Source organism: Malaclemys terrapin, chromosome 8, assembly GCF_027887155.1.
Source record: "Malaclemys terrapin pileata isolate rMalTer1 chromosome 8, rMalTer1.hap1, whole genome shotgun sequence".
In the NCBI taxonomy this organism is placed as follows: Eukaryota; Metazoa; Chordata; order Testudines; family Emydidae; genus Malaclemys; species Malaclemys terrapin.
In genome coordinates, this window is record NC_071512.1 from 19,733,081 (window position 1) to 19,756,353 (window position 23,273).

Here is a 23,273-nt window from a genome sequence, read left to right on the forward strand (position 1 = left end):
GAGCTGGGCTCAGGTCGGGGGGTGCCTGGCTCACAGGGACTGGGCTCAGAGCTGGGGGTCAGGGCTGTGGGGGGATGAGGTCGGGGGGTGCCCGGCTCAGAGGGGCTGGAGTCTGAGCTGGGGGTCAGGGCGGCGGGGGATGGGGTCGGGGGTGCCCGGCTCAGAGGGGCTTACCATGCTGCCTACTTCCGCCTCCCCCATCTCCCAGAGCCTCAGTGCACCGTGTCCAGGAGCCAGGGCCGGCTCTAGGCACCAGCAAAACAAGCTGGTGCTTGGGGCGGCACATTTTTAGGGGCGGCATTCTGGCGCAGGCCATGCCGCCCCTAAAAATGTGCCTCGGCCGCCCTAACTCACCTCCGCTGCTGCCGCTCACATGCCACTGCTCGCCCTCCCTCCCAGGCTCTCAAACCCGGGAGGAAGGGGGAGATCCCAAGCGGCCGCGGCGCGCGAAACAGCTGATTCGTGTGCCGCTGCTCCCCCTCCCTCCCAGGTTTGAGAGCCTGGGAGGGTGGGGGAGACCCCGAGTGGCCGCGGTGCACGCGCTGCTTCTCCCTCTCTCTCCCCCTCCCTCCCTCCTAGGCTTGAGAGCCTGGGGGGAGGAGGCAGGGCTGGGGATTTGGGGAAGGGGTGGAGTTGAGGCAGGGCCGGGGATGGGGGCAGCCAAAATTGTTTTTGCTTGGGGCGGCAAAAATCCTAGAGCCGGCCCTGCCAGGAGCGGCCCTGGACAGCGCAGTGGCATGGCTCCATGGGACCTGAGCTCCCACCGCTCGGCCCGGAGCTCGGAGCCCCGCCCCCTTACCACATGGCTCTGAGCGGGAGGAGCTCAGGCCACATGGCTGCAGCGCTGTCCAGGGCGGCTCCTGGACGTGGCACGCTGAGGCACCGGGGGATAGGGGAAAGCGGGGGGGAGCCTCCGACATTCTCGTGGGGGCCCTTGCGGATCCCGGGGCAAATTTCCCTACTTGCCTCCCCCCCGGGCAGCCCTGAATATATCAGCATAGGTGAGGGAACTAGGGGTATGGCAGAACCCCCTGTCTTGAAGTGGTTTCTATCATATACAGGGTTTACAGTTTGGTTCAATGGCTCTCAGCACCCCCACTATATAAAGTGTTCCAGCACCACTGTATATCAACACCAGCAAAGATCCTGCAAGCCAAATTATGTGCTCAGTGACATCTGAGCAGCCCCACTGCCTTCAAATGATGTCTTTAGTGATATTGTGCATATCTATGCCTTTCAAATTGTGCCTTCAGCACCACCTCTGCAAACCCATTGAGACTGTGCTTGTGCTATGAAGAATACAGATACAAAAATGGAACCTGCTTACTCAGCATATTGACCCTTTTTATATATTCAGACATTTTAGTATTAAAATATTTTTCCTGATTGTTACTCCCGTCAGTGCCAACACAGATAAGGGGCAGCACACTGTACTCCACTCCTTCTTGTGCATTTACCAATAGTATTGTTTATTAAATTCCATGAAGTTATACCTTGCAATACCATAGGTAACTGACTGGAACTAAATAAAGAATTATGTTGAGGATACATGAGACAGAATAGAACCCCTCATTCTGCCTTAGCTCTCCAGGACTGGCAGGTGTAAAAACATTTTTGTCACTAAAAATAAGTAGGTATGGTTGTGAATATACACAGGGAATGCGTCTAATGAAATTCCGCAGTGCCATCATCTGAAAAATGTGGCAACCTGATAAAGGGAAATTGCAGAATTTCCTCCACAAGACAGAGGAAATCTCTGTGGCTACTTTAGAAAGTGTAAAAGCCTCATTTTCATTTGAAAATGTTTCTTTGAAAATCGGCAACTCTGATCTTCACAAATAGATATGAAATGGCAGTAATAAGCTTATAAAACTGGGTGCTTCATAGAAAATTGACATTTTCAAGCTGTCAGCAAGATCCAAAGAGAGAGACACCATTAAGGCAGTGTAAGGGAAAGCGAACTGAAAACAACAAAGCAAACAGTAACTTAGACATTGTATTCACTCTGTAGTAAAATCTGTAACATTTCTACCCACACAAAGCAGATCAATGATTGGCAATAAGAGAAAGCAGCAATATGATCAACAGGAAATTCCATGGGTATACAAGACAATTCTTCCTTCAACAGAAAATGTGCCCGTTTTTATTCCTTTAATAAGAGACCCAGAGTCTATTGTTTTCTATTTCCAGCTAAACAAATCAGAATAGAATTACTGCTTTTCATTACCAGTTAACACGAAGGAAGCCTAAGATTTGTAACTGGGTCTCAGATGTAGCATTTCACTACATTTTTAATTTCTGCAACTTGTCAACAAGTTTGTGATAGCTACAAAATAGCCCAACTTCTACACAGTTTAAGAGTCCCAAGACATAAATCATTCTATTCTCAATCTCCATGTTCCCCCATGGTCTATGATATATTAATGTTTAAGCACATTTTCTCTTTCATTAAATATATTTCATGCACAAATGCAATTTCTTCACAGTTGTGCACACTACTTTATGTAGCAACATTATTTCCATCAAATATACATTGGAAATTTGGGAGCACAAGAGACCATTGGAAGAGTTTGGAGGTGTGTGGACAGGCAACAGGAATTCCTGAGAGGGAAAGGAAAAACCACTGTAGCACTCTGAAAGCTGAAGAACCACAATTCTGTATGCCTAGAATAGTATCTTGAAAATGTGGAGCAACTTCAGACAAACCAGAACATGACAGTTCATAGGGAAAAATGAGACCATTCTCTGAATTATTAGTTTTGCTTCTAAATCATCCACACAGAATAATTTTGAAAGGGATTCAAGAGGCTAAGTGAAACAAGGTGAGAAGTACAGAACTTCTGGAGGCAGAATAGACCAAATGTATCCCTTCCCTGTTCTGATTTCACTGAAGTCAACAGATTTATGCCAGGTATGAAATTGGCCCTCTATCTGAAATAAGTGGTAATTCAGCATGTAAACAAAATAATAATCCCAGAATAGTTGAATTTTTCTGCTAAAATGATCTCATCGACCACAAATGTTATAGGTGGAAAAAGCTTTGCTAAAAGATTGTTCCCTATTGCACATTTCCTAGTGTTTTGTCCAGTCTAGTGTAACCGTCCCAAGTGATTGGGCTTCTACCATTTTCCTTGGGAGCTTATTCCACAGCCTACTTGGTTTTATAGTCAGGAAGATTTACCTTGTAATTAGTTTAAGGGACCTCACTAGTTTTTAAATGCAGTGTAACAATTAAAGTAAAAAGTAAATATACGTGTTTTTAAGTAAGGCTTATCTATGGAGCATTTCATCCAGCATGCAAAATTACAGCAACAGTGCTGACTTCTTGTCACACACACAATGACACCAAGGAAAAACACAAAGCAGAAATAAAAGCCATTTTAAATGTTCATTTATTATTAACTTTAAAATATAGATGACAACATTCTGGAAAAGCAGCAGCATTTCTCAGTGCTTTGATGAACCTTTGAGCAACAGTTCTGTTCTTATAATCTCTCTCCATTATTTGTCTGTACAACAATGCCAAATATGCGGTAATTTCCACACTTTCATAGTTAAAATAATTTATTCTCATCATGAACACCAATAACATGCACAAATCAGCCATGTTCATAATCAACCCAGCAACATCCACTGTTGAGCAAAACCACTTATTTTACTCAGACACACTTAGCGCAATACAACAGAGCATCTCATTGACATGCCACATACACTGTGGAAGAAGCAAAAGGGTCCAGTTCTAAGAAGCGCTGAAATCAATAGGAGGTGAAAGCACTCAGAATTTCTTATGCCTCAGGAGGCACTCTGCATCTCTCAGGATCAAGGCATAATAATTCCCTTTTCCTCAGAGGTGTCCTTATCTTTTGCCACTGCCAAATGAAAATGTAAACATATGTATTGATTTTTACAGGCTACAATGGCAGTAGTAAAACTGTCATACATGCATTGTCTTCATCAGATCTAATCCCCATGGCACTGTCACCAACTGATTAGTGATTGCTTGTGAATACTTATGGAAAAATCTCACTGGGTTTAATGCTCTTCCAGAGATTTTTCTCTTTTCCCCAGAATATAAGGTTCCATAGCAAAACCTATTCTGCTCAGCAAATCAAGGCAATGCTGTCTTGGTTACTGTGCAACCAGTATCCTATCATCATAGTTACATAAATACTTATGCAACTACAATACTAGCCAAAATACAAACTTTGTTTATGTCATTGCAAATATATTTATAAGAACTATAAATACTTGGATCCTGTTTTCTTTCATACTTACAGGACCTACCCATCCACAAAAAATTACATACACTACTAAATCAGCTTTAAGCCACCTCCGAAAGGAGCAACAAAACTCAATCGCCTGCTAAACTAGAGGTCATACAAAATGTACTGGAAACCTTGAGGATATACTTAAAAGTTAAAACAGGGAGGTTGCCAACCGGAGGTTTCCCTAAATGCATGGTTCACTGTATATCAGGGGTCGGCAACGTTCGGCACACAGCTCGCTAGGGTAAGCACCCTGGCGGGCCGGCCAGTTTTATTTACCTGCTGATGCGGCAGGTTTGGCTGATTGTGGCCCCCCACGGTTCGCCGTCCCGGGCCAATGGGGGCAGCGAGAAGCGGCGCGGGCAAGGGATGTGCTGGCCGCAGCTTCTCACTGCCATTGGCCTGGGACGGTGAACCACGGCCAGTGGGGGCCACAATCGGCCGAACCTGCCGCGTCAACAGGTAAATAAAACTGGCCCGGCCCGCCAGGGTGCTTACCCTGGCGAGCCGCGTGCCGAACGTTGCCGACCCCTGCTGTATATTAATGTCCAGTGTAGTTGAGAATCACCTTGATTTTCTAATCAAGCTCTGCCTAAGATCGCAAGCTCTGCTCACAGTCCTAAAGTCTGCTCAAAATTCCATAACAGCTGAATGCTTCTGCTGAAATAATCAGCAAACAGCTAACAATGTTAATTTTTAATTAACATCATTATGGCTAAGTGTTAATATCCTGACTGGGTTTCAGGCTGTAGAATCATGTATGGAGGTTCAGAGGAATCCTGCTGACTGACCCTAGTAGCTAGAACAGACATGTACCATTAACTTCACTCAGGAATGCAAAAGACTGATCCATTGCTCTGTAACTATTGTAATCATTTGTACTAGTATAAATGGAATGCAAAGGGGTACCTGCTCAGACCAACCCCTGAATTTACCATCTTAAAACAAATTGCTAACTTTTACAAAGCATCAAGCTTCTCAATACACAAATATGGATAATTACCCAAAATTTCATATATCACCTTGCACTGCGCACGCGCCAGTCTAGATTTCTTATTAAAAAGTCAAAGTAACTGATTTCTAGTTTGAAAACTGAAAAATACTATTCCTACCCAGAAACAAGAAGATGAAATGGCATTTGCTTCTCTTTTCTGGGGTAATTGTTAAGGGATCTCAGGGGAGGGTCATTTGATTTCTGAACTCTGATCTGCTGCCCTGAGGTTTCACTGTTTATTCCTTGTTCCTTTTAATGAATCTATTTTAAATAATTTATTTCTTGTGGGTGGCAACTCTTTTTTCTTGTTGAAGATGTCATTTGCCTGGTTCACATGGGTATGTTATTACTCAACACAATACACATTCTCTCATCTACAGTTTACGTTTAGCACTTCAAATTAAGAAACATAAAATACTATAACTGGAATATTGTTCACTGTGCTTTAGGTGTTTGAGTTGATGTTCCTGGTGTGGATTTCACGGTGCATTGGGTCTACATACTGGAGTTGATTCTTCTTTAAACCTGTTTTTCAGAAGTTTAACTCCTTTGATTTCAGTAGAATTACTCCTGTTTACACCAGTGTATTTGAAATCAGGCCACTAGTGTCAGAAGCTAGACTTCATTACTGCTCCGATACTGGGCCATATTCAGCACTGCCTTGCAATCCCTTTGTGCTAGCCAAGCTGACACAAAGAGGCTGTAGAACAAGCATAAAGTGCTCCAGAGAATACCCTCCGTGCAAGGGTGCTCTACACCCACATACCACCCTGGGCATAATGGGCATTCTGGAGTGATCTGGGAGTAGAGTGGAAGCAGAGCACAGGCATGCCAGAGAAGGTAGAGAGGCCATAGCCAACATGAACCCAGGCTGTTTAGTGTCACTGTAAAGACCCACAGAAGCCACACTAAAATGGTATATAATACTGGGTGCTAAACTAGCTCATCCCAACAGCCCCTGAATAGAGCAGGTTCCAACTACCGTCCCCAGGTCCCTGAATTGACACCTGTGCCAGCAAAAGGCTTGATCTGTCTCATTGGGCCTGATTCTCCCTAACCATGCACCTTGTGTAGTCATTTACCCATGTGCACAATGAGTGCAATATGGGGATAACAATGGCAGCTATTTACACCCACTTCAGGCAGGTATAAATGACTACACAAAGTGCAAAATAATGAAGAATCAGATCCACTGTTATGTAGTGTCATTTCTACCTTTTAAAGTCAATTGAGCACAGCTGTGGAGAGTGAAGCCTATATTTATTATCCAAAGAACATGAATAGCATGGGCATTCTTCCTTCACATTACCAGGCTAATATATTTCTCTCCTCCCCAAGAAAGACCAATCATAAAGGTGAAAGAGTGGTTTAATCTCCAGGACCCATTCAGTCTGTGCCACTAAGGATGCTAACTGTTAGTAGTAGTTTACTCAGAAATAACCTCAACTCTAGAGCTCACAATCTGGGATTTATTTACATTAAAGAAGCTTCATACAGCTTTTCATATTATCAGAACTGCAGAAATAGAATGACCAACTCATAAACAATAAAAAAAAAATTCTGACCCTACATGTCTATTAAGCAAATAGAGAGACAAGATGGGTGAGGTAATATCTTTTATTGGACCAACTTCTGTTGGTGAGAGAGGAAAGATTCAAGCTCTGTGTAAACTCAAAAGCTTGCCTCAGTCACCAACAGAAGTTGGTCCAATAAAAGGTATTACCTCACCAACCTTGTCTCTCTAATATCCTGGGATCGACACAGTTACAACACCACTGCATAATTAGCAAATATCAAGGGACTTACAAACTTTTACTCTCCCTGAAAAAATGATCATGTGCTTATCCGAATATTTTTCTTTCCCCAAGCTGAAATGTCAACTATTTTGAGTAACATTAAATTATTATTATACAACAAATCACTGTTCATAATGAGAACTTTAATGCCAGAGTACTCAATCAAAAAGGTACAGTCTAGTTATTTACTTGCAGTTTATCATTAGGAAAACTGAGCTTAAACCCTCCCAAGTGCTTTGCTGCTTGATGATACAACCACTAGCATGTTATTAAAGCTCCATGCTGCTGAAATTCTAGTCATTATATCTGCAAATGCTGAGACATTTTGAAATGAAAAGCTGTTCTTTCATAAGAACAAGAAAGGTCTAAGAATGACAGATAAATGTTTTATCTATAGAGAGGAAATACACACACGGAAAAATTATTTTTGCGATCTCCTTGTTCCATTTACACAATTCACCAATTAAAAAGGCTTCACCAGTCAATCAAAACTCCAAGTTTAAGATTCTATAACACAAGAAAATCACCTCATGTTACTTTTAAGGGCACCCAGATAAACAATAAATTTTGATTATGAAACTATCATTATGTGCCTGATGATGAATGATGAGGCAGAGAGGATTCACCTGGATTCTTATTTGAAATAATTGCTGAGATTCGTGTATTAATGGATGAATGAACAGAAGGGTGATTGTACGTTATTTTAATATAATATAATAAAAATATTTAAATCAATTGAATGAAAGTGGTTCATTCATTTTAGACAGAGATATCTTGTATGAAATTTTATTTTACTAAACAGTAAACGTTTGTTAACAATTCTGACAAGCTGCTGATTATAAAACATATATTCATAATATAATTAACATAAAATATTACTATTCTTTTGAATGCAAACCATCACTATGTTCATTAAAAAGCCTGCAAAAATTAGCAATGACTAAGTGATATATTATGCTTAATAAGGATTTCAACAAAACAATACTCTGTAACTGAAAAGTTTAATTGAACCCATATTAAAATGTAGCTCTCAAGCTAAAATGCTAGACAGACAAACTATATACTCTGATCCAATGCTCACTGAAATCATTGTCAGTCTTTTCATTAATGTCAGATGGATATTAGATCAGATCTAAAATGAACACTAATTTAATGCAACACTTGAAACTGAATCTTCATTTATTTCTTTGCTACACCCATCCAAAGATGGACTCATCCTAAAGAAAAAAAGATGACAAAACTGAAGCAATTTCTTTTAATATAAAATACATGCAACAGTTAGATTAGTTTTACAGTACATGACAAAGGCTAAAGGCTTTATTCAGATTCCTTTAATTTACACTTGAGAATTCTAAAAATGTTGCAGTGCAATAAAGAGACTTATCACACACATATTGGTTCTGATCCCTAGCCACATTAAGTCTCATTTGCAATGCTCCAGCAGCACAAAGCAGATTTAAATATGGTTTAAGTGGTCTGCTGAGGTCTCCCCTGGTATTAAAATCCTCCAGTGCTATATAACTAGCATAGCTGTCACTATACTTCACTCTTTCACAGCCCCCAAACTAGGGGTTGTGTTTGGGGAAACAGCATGGCCAGAGTGCAGCTATGCTCCTGTAATCATTGGCTACTGGAATGGCCCCTTGAAGCTATTACAGACAGATGCAAATTAGAACAACTCTGAGGCTGCTCAAAGCTGCAGCACAGCCAAACTGACCTCTGGGCATTCCCGGGATTAAGAATGGATTATTAGAGGGGTGTAGTGATATGGATAAAGTCATTGTGCACCCCGTCCAATCAGATCCTGCACTACACAGAGCTAGATCAGACCAACAGTCTAGTCCACTGTGTTTAATATTATATCTATTTTAACTGATGGCCCGAATATTATGACTAAAACAAACATACATCTTTGTATGACACTGCACTTATGTTATTCAAAATACTGATACTACATACTATGGCATTTGATAATGTTTAACTTTTATATTTATATACCAGGTAATTCCTTGAAGAGACAACTCATATTAATTTAAAGTGAGCCTAAATATGTAAAACAAAATAATTCCAAAATGTCTACAATTCTGGCTTCTGCACTTCAATTATCTATTTACAAATATGTGCTTCAGTGGATCTTTAAAAAGTACAATGACCCATATTTATGAAACATGTTATAGCTAACTCTTTATCGGTGCACAAAAGGAGAAAGAGCTCAATGAAACCTTTCCCATGCTCCTGCACAGGGGCATGTATAAACAGCATCAGAGAGCTGCAAGCACTACCAGCAAACTAGAAGTCCCAGAGAGGGTTTGAGCAGAATGGGTCACAGCCATTGCCACACACAGGCAGAAATGAACCAGGCAGTAAAAGATCTAGCAAGAGCTGCTTCCCAGTCTTTCAGAGGTATAAAGCACTGCTGTTGATGGTGGCTGATGCTCGTACTCCTCTTCCCAAGCATGGTTTAGACCCTTAAAAGCCATATTTGAGCTTTATATTTAATAGACTACAGTATTTTATAAAGATGTCATGCTTTTGTATCTTTTAACAATAGCTTTATGCATATATTTTTGATTTTACTAAACACTTATTTTGCCATTTGAACTTGTTTGGCATTTAACTGACTACTTACTCTGTCCATGCAGGAAGCCTCATTCTGTGAGCTTTGGTTCACATCACTGCCTGTGGAAGAATACAATGTGTAGGCACAGGGACACCATTTTCATTTGTACTGTATCTGATTTTGATTGCTAGTTTTCCACTGAAGAAATATGTAGCATTAAAACTTCAAAAGACTTTCATCTTTCAATAAAACTATCCACAGAGATATGCAAGATTAATTTGTTGGTTGTATTAATCTAGTTTAAAAAATTGTAAAGCAAAACTGAAGCTAGTTGATTCAGAGTTGTTATTTCAATGTATATTTGCTATTTGTTTAATGAAAAATTTAGATCAATAGGAGACACATCACCTTGAGGCAATATTGTGCAAAATCTGCTAGTTTAAAAGGAGGTATTAGGGTAAAGGAATTTCAGCTAAATGTGGCTTAATGAGAATCACAATTAAAGCTTAAGAAAAACAAGTTGCAGTTAGGACTGAGGATAGCATAAAGTTTGTTTCAGTGGATGCAAATTATACCTAAAGATAAATGATGTTCTCTAATCCTGGATGATAAAAGAGACAGGCAACTGAAAACACAGGTGAGAAGTAAACAGCCCATATCCATTCATTCCTGAAACAAACACAAGCCTCTTGAGAAAGCTCACAGCACCACCCCCTTCACAAATGGAAGACTAAATTAGCAGCCATAATTTTAAAAGGCTCCAACTCCAACAAGATCTTTCTCTAACATATGACTGCCTCCCAAAGCTCTACTACATGCTCAATTTCTCCTTCTCCCTGGTTATGTAATACATCTTTAAAAAAAAATTAAACTAGGGAAGTTATTTTTCTTGTATAAGTACCAAATCCTTCAGCCCAAATAAGGGCTGTGCAAATGAACACCCACAATGATTCAGGTGAGAAAGGAGGGACAAGGTGTGGAAAAGCTATGTATGGGGTCCACAGCTTTCACATGCTAAGGAGCACAACTTTACGTTGGCCTCGATGGCAAGTCTACAGAAGATGGAGCTATCACAGACATGGCCAGTGGAACAACAATAAATATCTTCCAAACCCCCTCCCACAGAAAGGGAATGCAAAGGCTTGAAAAGAGGATTCTATGCCTGACTTCTGTTGAACTCCCATATTCAATGCCCACTTACATGTGTTTGCAAAGAGGAGACACAGTGGGCATAAGTCAAATACAATCCTACAGTTGTATATTTATTGTGTACATTACATGAATGCAAACAAGTAAGCAGACACATCAATAAGTCTTATCACATAAATGGTAAGGCAGCATTTTATATTGAGTACAGTCTTATGGAAGCATTTTGGAACCATATATGTGTAAAATTCATATAGATAAAATATACAAAGGTTTACTAACAGAAGCCACTAACAATGGCTTACAACTATTTTAGTATATACCCTGTCCTCACAGCATGAGAAAAACTTCTATTAATACTAATGTGAGCTAAGCAGACACACTGAGAGAATATGCCACTTTTAATTTAACTGATAATATTTAATGGATTGATAAATTCTCTTTCCTAAAACTAATCAAATTGACAAGCTGGAAATTCCAATTTTGTTTGTAAGCATATACTGTATTGCCTTAAATTGTAGTAACAGCTACAACAACTCTAATTGAAATTGCATCTATTCAGTGTGTCAGCTTTAATTCCTGTGTCATTTTCCACTAATGAAATAGCTTTGGTCAGGCCACAACTTGAGGATGAATGTTGTTAGTTATGTTAAATTAGGTTACAATTCACATTTGTAATTTACTTATGAGTTACATGGAGACAAACTATTTCCAATTTTATACTGCAGGTGAAAAAAATTATTCATCTTCAAGTATTTCCCTTAACTAGTACAGGCATCTGTGAACAATAGTTTCATTACATATTTTACATGGTCAGAAAAATGTGCAGACTCCACTCACTTTTACATTCATGTTTTTCATATTGTATTGTGTAGTAAAGAGCTACTGCCACCACCCCCTTCCAATTACACACACTTACTGCAAGACTCTCAATGGAACCAGAGGGAAGTTCAAACACAGGTAACAATGACCAAGTATGCAATAAAATCCATAATTTGTGAGTTGTGAAAGCATGTCACCCAAAAGTAACAATTTAATGGACCCCAAATCTGGAGCTCTTAAGTCAATGCATATGTATTAAGAACCTACTTGTATTCTCTAATGTAATATGTTATTGGTTCATTACCTACCTTCAGTATTAAACTGACTGCAAGTCAACAGTCTGCCTCTAAACTTTTCATTTTCTTCGAGCATTTTTGAAATTACTTTCAACACTCCATGAAAGACTTCAGACTAAAAATAAAGGAAGAGCATTCTCAATGAACAGTGTCAAAAAGTTTGTTTTTAAAATCTCCTCTTAAGTAGGATTTTGAATTTTCCAGTGTTGAACATTCAAGTGTAGTCAATCTGCTTTGTTTGCAACTCTAGTAATTGACTAGATGTATGAACATAAACCACATTTATTTTACAAGTCTAAAATCAGTGTTTGGATTATTCCTCTGTATTTTTCATTCACCCTTTCTTCCCTGGATCTCTCATTACCCAGCACCTGTGATCCTGTCCTTCCAGAGGAGAAGAACTGGATGTGACTCCCTCTGGGGCCATTAAAGTCTCTTCAGGGTCGGCCAGAAGGGGAACACATGAGAGAGATGCAAGATGATCCTTTTAATAATAGATGGAGATATACCTATCTCATAGATACTGGAAGGGACCTTGAAAAGTCATTGAGGCCAGTCCCTTGTCTTCACTAGCAGGACCAAGTACTGTCCCTGACAGTTGTGTGTGTGTGTTTTTTTTTTTTTTTTTTTTTTTTTTGTGTGTGTGTCCTAGATCCCTAAATGGCCCCCTCAAGGATTGAACTCACACCCCTGTGTTTAGCAAGCCAATACTCAAACCACTGAGCTATCCCTCCCCCCATTCCCCAGCAGGGGTCAAGCACATTCCCTTCCAGTCCCTTGCCTGCAGTACAATTTAGACCCAGCACTCAGATTCCAGCATGGCAATGAGCTGACCTGTTCTGATATATCAATATTAATTACTTTTATGTTATCTACTGACCTTTTCAGTTGAAAAATGTACAAAATTCCCCCTGTAACTGGCACATTTCAAACACCAAAACTGAAGCACTAACAAATTCAGACATGCTAACACATCAAAAATAGGAGATTACAGGATCTAAATTGCTATAACATGCTAAAGTTATGGTGATATTTGGACCATGCATTGTGATACTGGTTTAAATCTTCTTCATCAAGCTTCAGTGCTAAACTATAAAAATACATTCCTTGTTCTTCTTGGAGACGACTTAATGAACTAGAAGAGACAGTGTAGCAAGTGTTAGCTTCACCTCTGAAGTCAGTTGTTTTCTCCTTGTTTTAAATCATGTATCGGTGACATTACTGTATTATATTATAGCTGGTTATTTGTACCTCACATATGGTAAATCTCATGAGTTACCATTTAAAAAAAAATGTGTCTTTTTAACTTCAAGCACTGGGTGAACTAGTCAACAATACCAGAAATACATTTGTGACACAGAATGTAATTTTGTATTTCTACTAATATAATATTAATAGCCAAATGTTGCTCTCGCTTATCTGTTCCCTAAGCAACCCCTTTACCTAAAATATATAAGTAGGGACAGAATTTGGGTCCATGGGCGGCGAGTTCTATGGGCCCAGGCACCACAGGCCTCGGCCCCGCCTTCCGTCCTCGAGCCCCCCCGCCATCCCACGGGCCATTTAAAATGTCCCGGGGCCCCCACTTACCACCAGCAGCACTGAGCAGCTTCCTACTTGCTCGCTCCATGGAGCTGTCAGCAACCTCCCTGTGACCCCTGGGCAGGGTGGGTGTGTCCCACCCCAAGCACCTCTGCGGCCAATAGGAAGCTGCAGGGGCAATGCCTGGGGGTAGCAGCACACAGAAGCCCCCTGTCCCACAGAGGAGCCTCAGGTAAGCATCGCACTCCTCACCCCTTCCCCCATATCCCCAAACCTCCCTCCCAGAGCCTGCACCCCCTCCCTCCCCCAAACTCCCTCCCAAAGCCTTAGGCAGGATTTGGGGTGGAGTTTGTGGGGGGGGGGGTAGGCTCTGGGTATTCTGGGCACCACCAAAATTCCTACAAACCTGCTCCCTGGGCTGGGTCAGGGTCATTTAAATCAAAGGAACTACTGGTGCTCAAGTTAAGTACATGCTTAAGTGCTTTCCTGGACTGGGGCCAGAATTCTCAGATCTTGCAGATTTAAACTCTAAATCTAAAGGGGTGAAGATAATACTATTTTTCATTCCTACAAGTGAAACTTCCTGTAAGATTAGAGTATTGTTTCATCCTTTTGCATCTCTCACACCTACTCTTTCTTACACACATATACAGTGCAAACAGGAGTTCATCTTCTAAAATGCTAATGCTTTCATTAATTTTAGTCCCATATTTTATACCTTTTCCATTTTCCGTTTTCTTACTTTATTAACAACTTTAGAAGTGAAAGGGAATCCAAACTTATCAGCCTGATTCATTTGAAGACCACCTAAAAGAAAAATTAAAATTAAAGAGCTTGAATGTATCAAACTAGTGAGGATTCTCCATCCTTCCATGTTAAACAGTATTATTCATATTAGGCACTGGCAGACTTTGATATCACATAATTCTGATTATCATCTTGTTTTTTCTTCCGTTACAATTATTAGCATCTGATATCTCAAACTGCTTAAGAAAAAGCTTAATACTCTATAACAATTGAAAGTGTAGACAGGCATTGAGGTGACATATCATGGGTTTCTAGTTCTCATTTTTCTTGATAATATCCACTAAAATCCTGTTTGAGCTGAAGTGAAGATGATAATCAGTACTGTGATACTGAAGTCTGATTTAGCAGACCAGTACAAATATATTCAATGAAGATTTCACCTTGGTAATCAACCTAATTTGAGCTTTCTCACAAATTCTATTAACTGTTCTTACTGGTGATAAGTGATAGTAAATAATAGACTAGATAATAAACTAGTAGAACTGTTGTCTTTATTTCTGAAATACAAAGTAATGGATAATCTGGATCTATCATCCTTAAAGGTTTTTAAATTTTTTTTTACAAGGACACTGTAAAACTTCCTAGGATTAACAGTTCTGTAAAATTAAGAAACAGCCTCCCAGTTCTCCCCAGAATCTCCCTCAAGGCCCAGGCTCTCATCGTGGGAGCTGAGACAAGTTCTCAGTTTTCATTCCAATTTATTTTGTGCAGCAAAACTGCTCTTTTTAGCAACACACCAGGAAAAGTTTTTTTTTTAAAAAGTGATTAAAGGGACCCCTATCCCCATCTCATTTGGGCCCAGACACAAAGAAAAATAACACTGAGACATGCATGGATGTGAGTTTGAGTATTCCAACGGCACTATTCCATCTGGGGTCTACCAGGCAAGGTCGGAGAGGATCCAGTAGCTGAAGACAGATCACTCCTAGGGATGGATTTCAGTGACTCTGGTCCCTGTTCTGCTGGGTGAGGAATGTGGAAGGCTGAACAGTGAGAGGACAAAGCTGCCTTCACCCCTGACAGGGGGCGGGAGCTTCGCCATTCACCAGTGCACGGGGTCTGGAGCAAAAGCCCTTTTGGGGTTTGTCACTTTCCGTTCACCTGCCAAGAACGTTATTCTCCCTCCCACCCCCCAGCACCAAGTTTTGTTGCTCCTGGCGCAGGGTGAGGGTCCCTCAGTGCGTGTGGAAGGGCCGGGCGGTTACCAGCCACGCAACGGGGTGGGGGACACTGGCACCTCCCGACTCAGCCAAAGAGCCAGAGGCGATGACCCTCATCGCCACGTAACTCGAGGGGCCAACCCACAGGCACACGGGGCAGCGCCGACTGGGCACTGCGCTCAGCCCGTCCCTTCTCCAGCGTGGCGCGTACCGTATCGCTGGCTGGCCGGGGGCGCGAGGGCAGGGCTGCCGGGTGTCTGCGCGCTGCCGCCGGCTCTGCTCTGTGTGCATCGCAGCCCCGGCCCCCTCTCCCGGAGACTGGGGGCTCCCCCTGCCTGGCCACCCTGGCTCGGTCCCTGGGCGGCAGCACACGACTCAGCGCCCCTCGGACCGGTGCCAGGCGGGATTGGGCACCTAGGGCTTCCGCGACCTTCCCTGGAAACGGCACCCGCCTCGCCCCTCAGCCCCACGCAAGGCGCCCCCCGCCTCCGGCTCAAACCGGAAGTAGAGGACATATCTCTGTCTACGACACCGGAAGCGGCGGCCTTCTCCTCACGGCGCCTGTGGCCGCCGCCATATTGGATCACGGAGCCGCAGCGGTGGGTGCCGAAGCTGTTCACGTAAACTATTCGCATGCGCTCCCGGCCAGAACGGGGCTTCATCCTCGAGGGATACTGTGGCGGGGGCGCTCGCTCTTCTAACACACGGCTCGGGGGCAGCTCTAGGCCAAACCAACCGAGAAGAGTGGGCGAGAGACCGTTGGGGGAGAGTGATCCGCTTGGAAGAGCCCACTGGATTTGGGAGGGAGACCTGTTTGGGAGAGCCCACTAGGATTGGGAGAGAGAGACCATTGGGATGGGGGGCGAGGGCAAGGGAGGCCGCTGGGAGTGACTCGTTTAGAAGAACCCATTAGAAATTGCGGGGGGGGGGGGGGAGGAAGAAGAGCACTGGGAGTGGTAGTGTCCCCTTCAGAGGGGGAAGCTGGAATTCTGGGGAGTCCATTAGAAATTGAGGGATGCCCCTGAGAAAGCCCATTCACATGGGTGGGGAGAGGCAGGGTAGCTATACTGTGCACTTACCTGTGGTCACCAGCTGCTTCCTGCGCTGAGCCAGGTCTCAGCTCTGTATCCTGCAGTAGGACATGGTGAACTGGAGTCTGTATTGTGCTACTGTGGGGGACTGGACAATCAGCTTATCAAGTGCATACAGGACTCAATTCCAAGTTCTGTGCTATGGCTTGCAGATTCGCAAGACAATAAACCATTTTCTTAACTGTACGTGGGTAACAAGTGTGTAGGCATGTAATAACAGGTCACAGTTGAATCATGGTGACTAAGGGAAGAATTCAGTGCAAGCAGTATTGCAAAATTGCCATGCAAATTTGACAGAGCAGCAACAAAATCCACACACCCACCTCTGCCCTGATGCTGTTGTTGATGGAAAAGCTAGTCATAATTTACTCACTTGTCAAAATATTGCTCACCCTGCTAGAATCAGATCCCGCGAGGTTGAATCTGATATATGTTATTTAAGGCTTTGTTCAAAGTTTATCACCACCTCAAGTCTGGTTCTTATGTTACCACCACCTGGAGCCATACTGATTTATGTATATATTTTGGTTTATAACAGTATCAATTGACATCTTTTTTACTGTGGATGCTTTTATAGAATGTTAAAATTCACCAGTATAATCCAATAAACTTGACTCTAACCTGCTGTGATTGTTAATTAGTGCAAAGTTTTCATTTGCCCTAGTTACAACAGATTTAACCTGTGTGTGTAGGTTTCTGCCCAAATTTGTATTAAAGTGTGGTGTTCCCAGTGCAACCACGGTAAAAAGGTTGCATGATGCAGTATTGAGAAGATTCCCATTCAATTCTGAATCTGTTACATTTGAAAATGTTCTAATATTCAGATGTGGGTTTTGCCATTTATCAGACTTTTCCAGAACAGATGGGATTTTCAACAGTACATAAAAGCACAATCCCACTGACTTTTGCTTAGTCATGTAAACATTTTGAAAATACCAATGAATATTATTTCTTAGAGAGTTGAGGCATTTAATTGGTCACAAGAACAAAAAAATTACAAGTTAAATGGAACAAATACTAGGTAAACTCTTCCCATAGTATTTTTAATGTGACATGAGACTTATAATGTAAAATATGTTGAAAATGTATTGTTTTTTCTTGCAGACTGATCCAAGGCCCAGTGAAGTTAAAGGTCATTACATTGACTTCAATGGATTTTGGATGAGGCCTATGATTCCTAAGTTTAAAAAGCCATTTTAATAGCACCTGGACTGTCAAAATAAACAGTGCAGTTGAAAGGAAAGTGTTGGTCAAAAATATTCCACAAGATGGCAGCCTTACCTATGTAAAAAACACCATTTAAATTAAATCAGCGTTGCTGTGGGAACCAGGGGATGAAATAATTAAAGACAATAAATCCTTCCCCAAGGTACCCAGGATTTTTTGCTATTTTATACATTGTAGATAAAGGGCATTTTGTGCGTATGTGTGTACGTGTGCATGAAAAAGAGGAAACAACCTGTGAAAACAGCCTATTTTGCCCAAAATAATATTTATTTTCCCATGCTAATTGCAGTTATTATGGCCTCCAGATACACATACAATAAAAATGAGATCATGTGCTTGCAGTACAATTATCAGCTGAACTACTATCAAGGAATAAAAAAAAAATACCTCCCCATCACATCAAACAGACAGACAGGTAGGGCTAGTAAAGTTCCTGAGGAGTTAAACTTGAGTTCTGTCAATTCCAGATTTAAGGGCTGCTCCATTAAGAATGCTCCCATCTCAGAGTGCAAATCTAAGACTGTCTGGTGAGAGAGTATAAGGAGGGGTTCTGAGATACAAAGGTCCCAAGCCATGTAAGCAGGCATTTCTCCCAACCGATAAATATTAGGAGCACCCATTTTGATTACAGAACTGTTTTACACTTAACATGAAAACTTGATGATGCATATTTCTGCCTGTGAGTTCAGTTTGCCAGCTGGCACTCAACATCCCTCCTATGGTCCCTTCAATAGCTCTGTGGATGACAGTTATAAGAGGCTTGCCAAATGGATGGTATGGTCAGCATCTGTGCTTTATGCTGTTCTTTTATTCTTCACTGATTCCAATGCATATCCTTCATGTGACAAGTTCTATCCATCCTTCCCATCAACATGTTGCCAGAAGCAAACTTGATTTTGATAGAAACCTCTACCCAGCACCCCATTTTGCATCTGCTGTAATTTGCAGGCAAAACTGATACCATATAAAGTCTTTACAGTTTTGCAGGTGCGAAATTGGAGTATGCTTCCCAATATCTCTAGAAGTGGGAACACTAACCTGTTTTTAGATATTCAGATTTCCTCCTTCACAAGGGGCTTTGTTAGTGTTTAGTTCTTAACCATTGTTTTTCCTTCCTAAGTTTCTAGTACAGCAGAGGTTTTCACTAATCTTTTTGCTAATGTATATGGGAGCAGTGCAAACTCCCATGTTTTGTGATCACTATTTCTCAGCCAAAAAATTTCAGTGAAGTAATTTCCATCTAACTATTTACCATTTGATAGTGTTTGTGGGGAAAGCCCACAGCTGAGATTACGGGCTCTTTCTTCTGCAGGAGTCATAGCGGTGTGGAGAGTTGTTTAGTACATGCATGCAAACTGCAGCCATGCTGGCCTCCATGTAGCATGATGGCTGCATCCAGCTGGGAGACAGTTGCTCTGGTGAGCTCTTTCATCCTCTTTTAGTTGGAGGCTGCATTATCAACTCAGCTGAAGCAGCAGCAGAGCAGAGCGCTGTTTATAAGCATCAGTGATGCAGCTGTGCTTAGGGTCTGAGGCTTAGGCTTGCAGCCACTTACATGTATGCCATAGAGGGAATAGCAATAGCCACACTAGTTTTGAGCTTGGTCAGTGGTCTTGGTCTAATAGTTATTTCTATAGGAACAAATGTAAGAAAGTGTTTTATCAACCCATCCAACACAGGAAATTTATATCTGAATAGAATCATAGGACTAGAAGGAACCTCGAGAGGTCATCTAATCCAGTCCCCTTCCCTCATGGTAAGGCTAAGTATTATCTAGACCAGCGGTTCTCAAACTGTGGGTCGGGACCCCATTTTAATAAGGTCACCAGGATTGGCTTAGACTTGCTCTGGCCTGGGACCAAAGCCTGAGGTCTTCAGCCCTAGGCATCAGGACTCAGGGACCCTGCCTGGGGCTGAAGCCCATGGGCTTCAGCTTTGACCCCCCAACCAGGGGCTCAGGCTTCGCTCCTGGGGTTGAGTAGTAATTTTTATTGTCTGAAGGGAGTCACAGTCCAATGAAGTTTGAGAACCCCTGATCTAGACCATCCCTGACAGGTGTTGGTCTAACCTGCTCTTAAAAATCTCCAGTGATGGGAGATTTCACTCCCAAGGCAATATTGTCTCATTTGTTCCCCTGTACTCCCCTATTCTCTCTATCCATCTGCTATCTCTCGTCTTAGATTTAAATTGTAAAATCGTTGCGGGCAGGGACTGCATATTTATATGGACCCTAGCATGATGGGGTCCTAGTCCATTACTAGGGCCCCTAAACACTTCAGTAATACAAATAATAATGATAATGTTATATACCGATTCTGGAGAATCTCAGCTTTCATTTTTTTAAAGTAAGTTTCTAGCACACATGGTTGTGAAGAAAGCCTTCCATATTGGAACCAAGTGTAAACCAGTGCAGTGTTGCCAATCTAAAACAATAGTTCTGAGAGGTGAGGACACACCTATGCACGCATGCACACACACACCCTTTCTGGTTTATCTTGTTACAGCATGAACTAACGTCTTTTCTACATGCAAAAGTTGTACTATTTTAACTATACCAGCTAAAGCAGTACAAACTCCTAGTGTAGATGCAGTTACGTTTTATACTGGTATGGCATTCACATATGGGAAGGGGAATGATCTATTCCAGTATGAGGCACCTTTATACCAATACAATTACATCCACACTAGGGGGGCTACTGGTATAACTATATATAAAAAAAATCACTCCCCTAACCAAAATAACTGCACTGCTACAAAATGGGTGTGTGGACAAGGCCTTCCGCCTAATAAAGACACTGATTCTTTCAGCCTTGCCTCTTTCAGCTCTATTCATGGAACAGGGGAAAGGGCGACTGTGAATCCAAAGGGGCAGGAATTAGGAATTGCTGTGGGAAAGGAAAAGCAATGGGTATAAAAGAAAGACAACAATAGAAAAGACAGAGAGGAAACAGAGAAAGAAGAGAAACAAAGGGCAGAACTAGCAGTTGGCCAAAGGAAGGTAAGGGTATATTTTCCCACTAAGTGATGCTGAACATGACAAAGGTAATGAACAAACAGTAAACAACAACATTTATTTAGTACATAGAAGCCTAAACCTTCCCTGGATCTTTTTACAAATCACCCATTAAATAAGTGGGCCCATGGACTATAACCAAAACTGGAATTCAGCCCTCACCTCACAAGAAGTTTAACACTTCTGGTTTAGAAGTTTGAGTAGGCTTAGAGGGATTAGATTGGTAAATGTCGATTTCACCATACACACACAAACTGACAAAAATATTTCCATCGCTAATCTAAACATACAGATAGGCAAAGAAAAATGCTGCTTGAAAACTTAGTTTGATTTAAGGCTATTTATTTATTTGGTATATTTTGTCATATGATGTTGACAGTTTGTGTTTTAATGGTGATAAAGCTTTAACTTTTTGAATCACAATATCTACTGTAATTAAATAACTGTCCAGCCCTCCATAAACTTTTCACAACTGTGGAAATTTAAATCAATAAAAATTGGTAAAATGCTTAAAAATGAACATAGATATTATTTAAAAAAAATCAAATTCTGCCAAGCCTGCCTATCAGTAATATAATAAGGGAAAAATACCAAAGTCAAGTGAAACTGCAGGGGAATTTAGATAGACAAAATGATCACCAAAACTGAATATATCTAAGACAGTGCTTCTCAACTTTTTTTTGATACTAGGAACCAGCTTCCTGCCTTCCTAAATTGTCAGGGAGCTCTCAGGGTCCATGGCCCAGTCATTGAGACACACTGATCTAGGGCACCAGGGTTAACAGTTTTAGGGAGGTAGTTGTGGTCCATTAGTTAGAGCAGAAGACTGAGTCAGAACTACAGTTCTGTTCCCAATTTTGTCATAGACTTTGTGACACCTTGGATAAATTACTGGTATTTAACCTCTCTGCTTTAGTTTCCAAATTTCTAAAGTGAGGATAATGATGCTTTCTCCCCCATTTACATCTGTGTAGGCTGGAGTGCTAAGATTTATTACTGTTTGTCTTGGAAAAAATGTGATGAGCTCCTCAGTGACCTCACAAGTGGTCAAATTAAATTTTTACAGGAGGCACAACACTGCACTGCTATTCTTAACACTATCCTGGGAGCAGTTCTTGGGTATAGATTCAGAATGTGACTCACTAAATCACCAGCGCTACATTTGGCAGTATACTAGGTTTTCCGGGGCCTTCTGTTCAAGTACTAAAAGTCTGAGTTTTCTTAGCTTGTGAGATCTGACGTGATCACAGCCCCAAATTTGATTGCTGGCTAATGTTGTAGAGAGACCTGTGCCATCAATCCATCTGACTGGATATGCAAGATGATTTTGATTACAGTAATAAATATCAGTGAGTACACTTGTTCCTTAGCACCACATCCACCTTATTTAACCATGAAAGGTCTTCCCAGTACTGTTTCAAATCCTTATCATCACATATTTCTCAGATGACATAAGGATGATGCCAAAAGAGAACACAGTGGAGCATCTGTCTCAGGAGCTAGCTCTGCAAAGAAAATTATAGCAATCGTGGCTTTGTTCTGCCGTCAACATCTAGTCAAAAAGACACACACACCCCCTTGAAAAACCGACCTTTGAGCAAGTTTTCTTGCTATTGATTGGAGAACTGAGTTGATTCTGCCAATGTGTACAGAGCAGCATCTGCCTGTGAACAGCTGGTCCTGCTGAAGCAAAGCTGGGGGCAATTCTTATGCTGCTTATACTATGAACACTCCTAGAAGTGCCACATATACAGTGAGCGATGCAAAACTAAAATTTGAGTTTCAAATATAAATCCAATAAAAGGACATTTTTAGGCCCCAATCCAAGAAAGCACTTAAAAGCATATGCACCGATCCATCTACAGGACAGCACTTAAGCACATGCTTAAAATTAAGTACTGTCCTGAATAGGGTGCTTTTAAACCAGAGCCTTAATTATTTCACCTGCAGAACAGAAATTAGTTTATACGACTTAGCAGCAGATTGGGATGATTTGGATTAAATGAACATCTGAAAACGGTCTTGAAATGGGACAACTTTTAAATGCATTACAATGTATGTGAATTCATACCCCTCAGAGATTACAAAACTACATCACAGTTAACGTGACACACTGAACAGCTACAGCTCTGTATATACTGACTATCATTCTGCCATCTAAGTAGTTTCACCATTCTTCACTCATAATGCCGCATGAAAAGCAATCTGACCCATTCCATGATGTGGAAATGCCCAGTGATTGATTTTTATTTATATAGAAGTCTAAGAAGGGAACACTGCACCAACAAAATGTATAGTTTCAATGCAAAAGGAAAAATGCATGTTCACAAAGTTCTGACAATGAATAGATTGGTATTAGAGATTGCCTAGCAAATATAAAATGTGGACTGGATGGTTTAAGGAACTGGTAATGAAACATGGAGTGTTTCAGCGCTTGGATACCCATTCAAATCTCAGGTAATCAGTTGCTACCAAAAATTGTTACTCTGATCATTTGTAATGGTCGCATATGAAGTGAGTTGATAGTCTCACTCAATTTCCAAATGGAGGGGTA

At 41.4% G+C, this 23,273-nt stretch overlaps 1 protein-coding gene across 4 annotated transcripts; it reads right to left on the reverse strand.

Moving 5' to 3' along the window:
* Window positions 1–3,380: 3,380 nt before the first annotated feature.
* C8H5orf47 (chromosome 8 C5orf47 homolog) lies at window positions 3,381–16,229 on the reverse strand. 4 transcript variants are annotated; one of them, XM_054036438.1, is made up of 5 exons: window positions 15,600–16,229; window positions 14,164–14,228; window positions 11,892–11,994; window positions 9,685–9,734; window positions 3,381–3,869 (listed from the first exon to the last, which is right to left on the reverse strand). In XM_054036438.1, the coding sequence occupies exons 1-5, from the start codon at window positions 16,048–16,050 to the stop codon at window positions 3,786–3,788; spliced, it is 753 nt and encodes a 250-aa protein (XP_053892413.1). In that variant the 5' UTR covers window positions 16,051–16,229; the 3' UTR covers window positions 3,381–3,785. The 4 variants fall into 4 exon arrangements, with proteins under 4 accessions (XP_053892413.1, XP_053892412.1, XP_053892415.1 ...); XM_054036437.1 differs by having other exon boundaries at window positions 14,140–14,228; XM_054036439.1 differs by lacking the exon at window positions 3,381–3,869 and adding an exon at window positions 7,880–8,272 and having other exon boundaries at window positions 14,140–14,228.
* Between the last annotated feature and the right edge of the window lie 7,044 nt (window positions 16,230–23,273).